General features: G+C 40.0%; 1 protein-coding gene across 1 annotated transcript; it reads right to left on the bottom strand.

Moving 5' to 3' along the window:
* Nucleotides 1–3,864: 3,864 nt before the first annotated feature.
* LOC138892613 (uncharacterized) lies at nucleotides 3,865–9,456 on the bottom strand. Its single transcript, XM_070176349.1, has 7 exons — nucleotides 9,314–9,456; nucleotides 8,216–8,250; nucleotides 6,111–6,235; nucleotides 5,007–5,192; nucleotides 4,516–4,938; nucleotides 4,341–4,420; nucleotides 3,865–4,195 (listed from the first exon to the last, which is right to left on the bottom strand). The coding sequence occupies exons 1-7, from the start codon at nucleotides 9,454–9,456 to the stop codon at nucleotides 3,865–3,867; spliced, it is 1,323 nt and encodes a 440-aa protein (XP_070032450.1).
* Between the last annotated feature and the right edge of the window lie 1,116 nt (nucleotides 9,457–10,572).

The raw sequence follows: 10,572 nt of genomic DNA, 5'->3' as shown, positions 1-10,572 counted from the left end.
TCCCAATATATTAAGAGTTACATGGAGATATTTATATGGAATTAAATCTCTATGTGTTTAGTTTCTAACGCTACAAACCTTTTGTCAATACGATATCGGAATAGAGAGATACAAGTGTCCGAAGTGGCACTGCTCAAGCTGCCAAGCAGGCACCTTACCCACCTGCTTGGAAAATTGAGGCGGTAGTCTTATCCCCTTATATCTCGTCAACAATACAGATGTTACTCACAAAAAACCACTCTCAATAACTCCAAAATCATCCCTAACATATCTCAAGATCACAAGAACCAAACTCAAGGAAACAACAACTCAAATCATCATCAAAGATGTTAAAGGCTACAAAAGAATGCTTCTATGGTGTTGTGGTGTGATTGAGGGCTATTGTGAGCTAAGTTGAGATAGGGTTTCGAGTTGTAGCTGCTCTACAATTTTGTTGGGGATGCTTCATTCATGCCTGCAGGTATAGATAATCAGTTTGATAAGCCCTCATAGTAGACGAGATTGGCATTCAGTGAAGGATCGGTAAGACTCCACCTCATTCAGAGTGCAGCCGAGTCTACGAGTCATCATGTCAAAGTTTTGCTGCAGACTTACGGGTAAGCCGGTACCCTATCCCATTTGATGTCAAATAATCTTAGAGGCTTTGTAGACAGAGGTTCATTTTGTACAGTATGTCAGAGGCCTTGACGGCCCATATGTATTCATGTTTTAAGAAACATGGTTCAGTGATACAGCGTTTTCCCACTTATGGTTATACGTTATGAGTTGGGGACATGTTGGCCCATGATAGTTACAAAGAAAAAAAAGAGTTACAGAGTGGTTCGCTCGGGCCAGTACAGCACCGGGTGCCAGCCACGCCTCCCCAGATTTGGGGCGTGACAAAGTGGTATTAGAGCAAGTCATGTCCTAGGGAGTCTACAAAGTCGTGCCTAGTAGAGTCTCACTTATGGGTGTGTTGCGCGCCACATTTTATAATTGAGAGGCTATAGGGAATATAGGAAATGTTATCCTTCTTTTGTTTCCAAATGGTGTCATAGATCTTAGTCGTAAGAAGTCAGTATGGAGCTTTCGCCAGATTTTGTATGCACCAGAGGTGCATGTATCACAGCAGAGCTTTAAGGCGTAGATGTAATTTCTACTTATGTGGAAGGAGGTTATGAAAGAAACAGAAGATACAATGCGAGATTGAAAGATAAGTAAGGTAAAGGTGAAGAAGATACGAGATACTCAAGTACAAAAGGTTGTGAATAGTCCAGACATCAGATATAGGTTGGGTTTTAGTTTAGTTTACAAAGGAGAGAAAAGTCGCATAGGCGTATTTACAAGGACAGAGACAGGTACGAGATTGGAAGGATTCTGACCACAAGTCGTGGTGTGAGAAAGAGGCCTAAAGGGAATGCCCTAGCCTTTGGAATTATTCACAGAACAATTGCCTAGATGGCAAGAAGAGTAATAAAGTATTCACAAGAGCTATAAGTTATGATAATGATAAGCGCATCAGTAAACATTCGAGGACGAATATTCCAAAGGGGGGAATGATGTTACACCCCATGTTTCTGTACATGAAAGTACGCCATAAGTAAATTGATGTAAGCTCAAAAATGATGAAATCCTTCTACAAGGCTAAGGAAGGTTTATCGAAGTATTAGGTAAGTTAGGATGAATGAGACTTTTTAATCATATTTTAAATGCGTTTAAAGTCATGATATGGCTATATATGATGTTTGGATATGAAATATAAAGTTTGGGAAAAAATCGGATTTAAGTTGTGGAAAAACCGACTAAGGATTTGCCTTGTAATGAAGCGTTTTGAGCAATATATTTCATGTGTTATATGAGGTCTTTTTGGAACATATTATATACAAAAATAAAGTTCTTGGAACCTAGTTTCCAACGGTCCAAACCATTTATTCATATGACATCGGAGCAGAGAAATATGGATTTTTAGTAGGGTCGCCAAGTCACGTTGCCGCACTTCGGAGAAACTGGCAGGTTTATAGGCCAAGTTGCGACGCAGTTTTCTCCCAATATATTGAGAGTTACATGGAGATATTTATATGGAATTACATCCCTATGTGTCTAGTTTCCAACGCTGCAAATCGTTTGTCAATACGATATTGGAATAGAATGATACAAGTGTCCGAAGTGGCACTGCTCAAGCTGCCAAGCAGGCAGCTTACCACCTGCTTGGAAAATTGAGGCGGTGGTCTTATCCCCTTATATCTCGTCAACAATACAGATGTTACTCACACAAAACCACTTTCAAGATCTCCAAAATCATCCCTAACATATCTCAAGATCACAAGAACCAAACTCAAGGAAACAACAACTCAAATCATCATCAAAGATGTTAAAGACTATAAGAGAATGCTTCTATGGTCTTGTGGTGTGATTGATGGCTATTGTGAGCTAAGTTGAGATAGGGTTTCGAGTTATAGATGCTCTAAAATTTTGTTGGGGACGCTTCATTCATGCCTACAGGTATAGATAATCAGTTTGATGAGCCCTCATAGTAGACGAGATTGGCATTCAGTGAAAGATCGATAAGACTCCACCTCATTCGGAGTGCAGCCGAGTCTACGAGTCCTCGTGTGAAAGTTTTGCTACTGACTTATGGGTAGCCCGGTACACTGCCCCATTGGATGTCAAATAATCTTAGAGGCTTTGTAGACAAAGGTTCATTTTGTACAGTATGTCAGAGGCCTTGACGGCCCATATGTATTCATGTTTTAAGAAAAATGGTTCTGTGATACAGCGTTTGCCCACTTATGGTTATACGTTATGAGTTGGGGACATGTTGGCCCATGATAGTTACAAAGAAAAAAAGAGTAATAGAGTGGTTAGCTCGGGCCAGTACGGCACCGGCCAGCCACGCCTCCCCAGGTTTAGGGCGTGACATAAATAGTTCAAATAAATGGTCAATTCAAACAAATGGGTAAGGCTTGTAATGTGGTTGCCAAAAGAAACAGGATTACAAGCTCAACGAGATTAACTAAGATACATAACAATTAGGTGGGTAAAAGCATATAACTGGCTCAACAAAGAAATGCCTATATCACTTCCCAGACTGAATAAAACTACTATTTTGCTTTGCAAACACATAGGGCAAGTTCTAGACATCAAATGCAATGCACAGAATAACACAAAAACCTCACACACACATGAAACATAACTCAGTCAAGATTGGATGATCAAGACTCTCTAGTCAAAGCAGGTAAGCAAAGTTAAAGTTATACAATTTAAGGTGCTTATGCAAGAGTCAAAAACTGAGCCTAAGCATCACAACTAAAGAACTCACTATTCTCAAGGTATAATAAAGTTAAGAGACATTGCTTCCAATTCAAATCATAGCACAAGGTTTCCTACTTCTTAAAACAAAAACTAACTACACCCGGTACAAACAAAACCCTTGGAAAAGAACTGCGGCACAAAGAAAAACCAAGGGGGAATTATTACACTACCTAACAAAAGAAAATCTTGTTGTCTTTTTCTTTCGACTTAAATCCCTCAAGAAACCTATCGAATGACCTCCATCGTCGGGAAAGGTCAAAATGTTTTAAAATTTTTTTTTTTTTCAATTTTACTAAACAAAAACTAAAACTAACATACATACAACATATAATTATCCCCTTACCCCACACTTTAAGTTGTGGCATGTCCCCATGACACACAATTAAAAAAGCATAAGGTAAAGGAAACTTCCCTAAATTTTCAGTCAGGGTCTGAGTCGAAATCGGGCTCCATTCCACGCGCCCGAACTAGTGCACATATCCATGCAGACAACTTCTTCTCATACTTTTTGGGGTATACCCCGCACTTGTCTTTCTCAATCAGTGGAGCCTTCTCTTTTGAACTCTTCAGCTTTCACTCAACACTTGCAGCTGGCTTCTCCTTTTCCACTCCAAATGCTATATTCATCTCAAAAGTCACCATTTCCTCACCCACTCTAAGCATGAGTTTTCTATCATGTATATCCAGTATAGATCTGCCCGTTGCTAAAAATGGTCTTCCTAGGATGAGGGGGACCTCCATGTTCTCCTCCATATTCACCAATATGAAATTTACAGGAAATACGAACTTATCTACCCGCACTAAGACATCTTCTACTATCCCTTCGGGTGTTATAGTCGTTTGGTCTGCCAGCTGCAAAGATATTGGCACCGACCTTATCTCTCCAATCTCCTTCTCAAGTTTCCTGTAAATAGATAATGGCATTAGATTAATTGAGGCACCAGAGTCACATAAAGATTTATCAAAGTTAAGAGTGCCTAAAGAGCAAGGTATCGTAAAACTCCCTCGATCTCCACACTTTTGTGGGAGTTTGTTTTGCAATATTGCACTGCAATATTCTGTAAGTTTGACCACTTGCGTAAGCTGGCATTTGTGAGAGAACTTCCGTGAATGACAAATTTACATTAACCTATCTCAGCATATCTAGAAATCTCTCAAACTGCTTATCCAGCTTCTCTCTATAAAACTTTTGGGAAAAGGTAAAGCAGGCATGTGCTTGCTCACATCATCAGATTCCTCCTTTCTTGAAGTTTCCTCCTTTTTCTTTTTCTCAGCTCCCTTCTTGCCTTTCTTCTTCTCAGTCTTTTTATCATCTTCAATTTTCAGCTCCTTCCTACTTTCATTTTCAGGCACAGCTTCTTTGTGAATTGGAGTGAGATATTCCAACACCTGTTCAGTTCTCAAGGTTACAGCATTTACCGTTTCTTTAGAATTTTTTTCAGTATCAGCTGGCAGAGTACTTGGGATTCTCTCAGATAATATAGTTGCAATTTGTCCCACTTGTCTCTCCAAACTTCGCAAACCTGTCCCAAGTTCTTTAATAGCTGCACCATGAGCATCTAATCTCTCATCTGTCTTGACAATGAATGACTTCATCAGATCTTCTAACCCAGACTGAATTGGCTGTTGAGGCTGAAACTGTGGCCTCTGCTGATTCACAAAACCAGGAGCTCTTTGAAATCTAGAGTTATTTTGTTGCCATGCATTTATTGTACCCTGGGGTGCTTCTGACCCATTGCATTGAAGTTGTAATTACCAACAGCATTAACTTCCTCGATCGAGGCTTGACACTCATGAGTAGGGTGTCCTCTTCCACATATGTCACATGTTGTTGGGGGCTCACTGTGTATTGAAGCTAAAGTTAGCTTCCTTATTTCCTTTGCCATGGCATCAAGTTGTACCTGCACAGATGTGTTAGCATCAATTTGGTGAACATCGGTCATTCTTCTTCTTTTAGCAACTTCAGAGGGCCACTGATTTGCATCCTCAGACAACTCATCTAGAATAGTGACTATCTCCTTTGGAGTCTTTTACATCAACGGATCTCCAGCTGCGTTGCTCAATGTTCTACGTGAAGTTGGTGTCAATCTATCCCAAAAATCCTAGAGTTGCATCCAGAGTTCTATTCAACTATGCTGACACTTGCGCACTATTTCTTTGAACCTATCCCAATCTTCAAACACAGTTTCAGTCTCGTTCTGAAAAAAGTTATGAATCTCCCTTCTAAACTTGCCCATATTAGCTTATGAGAAATATTTGTCAAGAAATTTTCTGGTCATCTCATCCCATGTTCTAATCGATCCATTAGGCAAGCTTCGAAGCCAGAGCTTTGCATCATCTTTGAGAGTGAAGGGGAATGCCCTTAAGTACACTGAATCTTGTGACACACCATTATATTGGAAGGTGTTCATGATCTCCTCGAAGTCCATCAGATGATTGTTTGGATCTTCGTTCATCTTTCCTCTGAAGACACAACTATTTTGAAGGGTTTGAAGCAACCCTTGCTTCAATTCAAAATTGTTGGTTGTGACTGGAAATGGTCTCACACTCGATAAGCCTTAGTTATAGACTGGTCTAGCATAATCACCAAGTGGTCTCCCAACACTGGGAGCTATGTTTCCGAACTGGTCTGCACCCAAGGGTTGATTTTGATTAATTCTTCGAGCCCTATCCTCCTCATAAGCAATTTGTGCATCTCTAGGTGCTGCTTCTTCATCATCTCGTGCTACTTTTTCTCATAGTTGGGCTGCCTCTCTCGCAGCCAAATCAACATTATCTTCACCGTTTCTAGCCATATCTTTGGTTGAGGATTGCCCAACCTTTTCTAACGTCTCGGTGATCTTTCTTTCTTTCCTTAACTGTCGCAGATTTTTCTCGATTTCTGGTTCATATGGTAGCAAGACCTTCCCAAAAGATCGTGTCATGCACCAATCTAACTTGTAGCCTGCACACAATCAAAGAACACCCAAACGTAAAAAGAGAAAAATAAAATAAAATAAAAAATTCCTGAATTAGCACTACAAACTATTTCCAACACTATTGATTGCCAATCCCTGGCAACAGCGCCAAACTTTGACGAGTGCAAAACTTAAACTTAAATATGCTTGCTAGTCGAATATAGTATAATATAATATCGTATCCACAGGGATTGGAGTTAAACAGTATTTTCATAGCTTGTAGCTAGATTGCTATCCAAGATGATGAAAAATTGAGATTATATGATTAAGAACTAAAATGAACTAAGACTCTAGATCTAATTGACTAATGACAATTGAACAAAATTAAGCAAAGAAGATATCAATAGGAGAAAATAGGGGTCGATTGGATAGGTGCAAGATAATTGTCTGGGATTTAACTCTCGTTAATTCACTTCTAATGTTCAAGTGAGTCTCTCGAATTCACTCAATTATTAGTTCAAACGTTTAGTAAAAACTCCTCTCTCGATTAAGTCTCAACCTCACAATATGAACCAATTTATGCTCCGTGAAGATATGCACGAATTCGTAGTGGACTGGTCTTTAAGAGAACCTCTTTCGATTATCCTCCTAACTAGGTCTAAACAATAATCCAACTAGCCTCTTTCGATTACTAAGAAGAATCAATGAATTCAACCAACAAGATGATGCAAAAACATCACAAGTTATGCCTCTCTCGATTACATGAACATGTGAATATAGATGCAATAATTAAATCACCCAAAACAATTCAATACATAAGAACTAGAGTTAATATCCACAAACAATCATCAAAACACCAAATCCATCAATCCCTAAAGAGAACTACTCCATAGATATGGAGTAATTCATCACAAATATAAAGAAAAACATAAAATGATCCAAACTCTTGTCTTGAGTGAGGATTGAATGATGAATTCCTTGTGCTTTGGCTTCTCCACCTTCTCTCTAGCCTCCTTAAGTCTTAGATGTGTCAAAAGTCCAGAAAATACCATTTTTCCGCGTATTTATACCAAGTAGGGTCGGGCCCAAACAAAATCACCCTTTCCTAGCCGAAATAGGAAAACTTGCAAACTTATTGCTTTTCATGCGTCGCACTATGCGTTGCCCAGTGCGCCGCATTAGTGCTTTTTCCTCACAGACCCCAAAAACCCAGTCTCTGAAGTTTGACATTTTCTGACAGATTTTTACACTGATGCATCGCACTGTGCGTCGCCCAGTGCACCGCACCAGTGCAATTGTTTAGCAGATTATTCTTACTTAAATTTTGACGCCCAGAAGTGATCCTCGACCCCCGAACACGATTCTGGCTTATTCCTTTGGGCTTTTACTCAGACTTCAAAGCTCCAATTAGCTCGAATTAGTTCCATAAAATCTACATAGCTTGGAATCACTCCTACAAGGCATAAAATACACAATTAGTGTAAAACTCTAGCAATTAACGCTCAAACTCAATTAAAGTGCAATAAATTAGAATGTAATAAGCGACTAAAACACAAGATTATAACCTACCATCACATACCTCCAACCGTACAAATTCTGTAAAGCAAATTCAAGAATCCGCAAATCAGTACACAATGCATCTTCCACAGAACATCATTCTAAGGCAACACTAAGATAATGCTCGCTTACTCTGAACACCTGAATTCTTCCCTGCTCATCCGAGCTCGTGACATTCTTATCAACACCAAGCCGCAACCTTGATCCTCATTTTCCAATTCCCATGCCTCTTACTGCACCTATCATGCCGATACGCGAGAGTACAAGAATTCGTCGGAACCCCTGAACTACTAGTAGAATAAACACTTCATTGGCTAGAAACCTTTCACTTAACTCATTTCAGAAGAACCATTGCAACACGCAACTAAATTCCCATAACCGTAGAAATTACAAACCTCAAGTTGTGGTCTAAATCGCCATAACTCTTTCGGGATCCATTTATACATAACAAGGCCATTTGAATCACATACCTCCCAAATCAATCAAATCATAGTGGCTGTCAAGCCTGCACGTACAACCACAAACCACATGTATAACTTAACACGCCAAAGGAACTAATCATTGCCACAATCATGCTGATTCAAACCATTACTAACTGACCCCACTTCTTCCAATTTACTCTTGAGTTTCCTTAGAAATAATAATAGCTTCATTCAAAACATAACGTAACCCAACAACACTCATTCCGAGTGACCCAATTCACGAGACCACATCGTCTCAATACCCATGAACCATCGCATACTCTCCTTATGCGCACAATAGCATCTCCAACTGGTACACCCATTCTGAAAGATCCCCTATGAACCCAAAGTTGTTTTCTTCCATGTCTCTATCATCGCACCGCAGATCCTCAGTGCTAACATAGAAACACTCCAAGTCCCTTTCATAATCCACTGCAAAAACTCGATCCTTAACCACACAACGGACCCAATTGTAGATGGTGGGCTCCCCCACTTAGCTTTAAGCTACAATCACATAAATGTAAAACCCACAAAGATTCCTCCTTCTTAATTACCATGATCTCGCACCGTTAACCTGCCATATTTCTAGCAATCTCTTGTTAAACGTTTCATGAACATTCCGAATTATCAGCCACAATCGCATATTTGACCTTCTGTCGGGTAGTAAGTAGAACTCATCGTAGAAACTTCATCAAAATCATGCAACCGCTAACTTGCTCACAGGAGACAGCCCACATGTGGAATTCCATACCGACATCTTCCAACAATGCTACACTGGGTACAACTACCATGAAATCACTAAACCCTCTTGAGCTCATGCTCGCCCACCAGTTGTAAAAGTCTGTTCATCCCCCATTGACATCAACTGAAAGTCCGACAATACATTTCCAGACTCGAAGTTACGTCGTATCCCATAACGATAATCAAGCTTTTACACCCCTCTTCATTCCAAGAAAACTCATTTCCGTCATATTCAACCTTCATCAGCACAGTAGCCAACATCCCAAATAGAATCCTTGGACCTAGTCATTGTCCACCATGATCCCCCGAATTGCTCTAAACGTTTTAAAGACATGTGGCTATCCTACCACATAATTCATATGCTACTTTGCCACTCCCACTTCGGTTAAACCATCTCCTTTAAGAAACTTCTCCACCTCTGCTATCCATACTTGACCTGCTAGCAATTCAACCACCGCGAGCATCTCCCACCGTGTCCTACCCAAATGTTGCCTCAAATCACAATCCATCTCTGCAGCACCTGAACTAATAAATTGTTACCAACTATAAGCCTCCTCGAAGATCATCTTTCTTGAGCCATCAGCATTCGAAACACCGATTCGATTCTGAAACCGCTACATACCATCGTCTCTGAAAACTGCTTCTTAGACACTATTACACCACAACCTTCCCCGAAGGCAAATAAAGCAAGACCATAACACCGAGGAACCTTAATGTGTTCAAACAAGGACGACGACACCACACCAAAAATGAAAATTCCACCACACTCGAAAATATCAAGTCTCGTTACTCCATAAACCAAAACCTGAACATACATAGTCTGATTGCCTTTCCTCTACTATAATTAAATGTCGAACCTCTAAACCATGAACTGAGAAATCCTCATTTTGAGTCATTCACCGTCGAGATCCATAAATAAGCAACCTACCATTTACATCAACACTGTGCGATAACAACTCATGAACATCATAACAATCCGTGCATAGCCTCAAAACCATAGATAATACTAATACAGGGCTGAAATGGCAGAACACCCTTCCACAGGATGACGACAATAGCTCGCTCGAATACGCAGGGAGATACATCATGCACTACATCTGTAGTACCACTATAACTTTTTGATGCCCCAATGATAACAAGTGCCCAACATCATGTACTAGTGAGTAGGAAGGAAATGAAGGCATAAGCCTCGATGGAATCAAACATCACGACGAGGAATCAAGAAGGGAAGTGCTCCAAACAATCTTGTAGCCTCTCGAAGATAAGTACAGATGTCTCTGTACCAATCCGCAAGACTCTACTACACTTGCTCATGACCCGTGAGACCCAAGTGAACCTAGAGCTCTGATACCAAGCTGTTACGACCCAAAATCCACTATAGGTCGTGATGGCGCCCAACGTCGTTGTTAGGCAAGCCAACGGTGAAGTAAAAACTTAATTATTCATTTTATTATTTTCAAAATCATGAAACTTGTTAGGTGGAGACATAAATGCGTTAAAGTCGTAGAGCAATACAATTTAAATATTATACAAGTAAAAGTGTATCGAAATTAAGCATACCATAAACAAATCCTAGAACATCCCAAAACCCGGTGTCACAAGTGCATGAGTATTTACTAAGGAGT

This window comes from Nicotiana tomentosiformis, chromosome 5 (genome assembly GCF_000390325.3).
Source record: "Nicotiana tomentosiformis chromosome 5, ASM39032v3, whole genome shotgun sequence".
Lineage (NCBI taxonomy): Eukaryota > Viridiplantae > Streptophyta > Magnoliopsida > Solanales > Solanaceae > Nicotiana > Nicotiana tomentosiformis.
The sequence above is the reverse complement of the archived record's forward strand: the minus strand, read 5'-3'. Positions and strand labels throughout refer to the sequence as shown.

Excerpts from the sequence above, each read along its gene's own strand:
- LOC138892613 (XM_070176349.1), bottom strand. The coding sequence starts at position 9,456 with ATGGATTGTGATTTGAGGCAACATTTGGGTAGGACACGGTGGGAGATG. Across the intron at positions 8,251-9,313 it reads ACCGAAGTGGGAGTGGCAAA|GCTTGACAGCCACTATGATT; the intron begins GTAGCATATGAA and ends TTGTACGTGCAG. Across the intron at positions 4,939-5,006 it reads TGGGTCAGAAGCACCCCAGG|AGGCCACAGTTTCAGCCTCA; the intron begins GTACAATAAATG and ends GTGAATCAGCAG.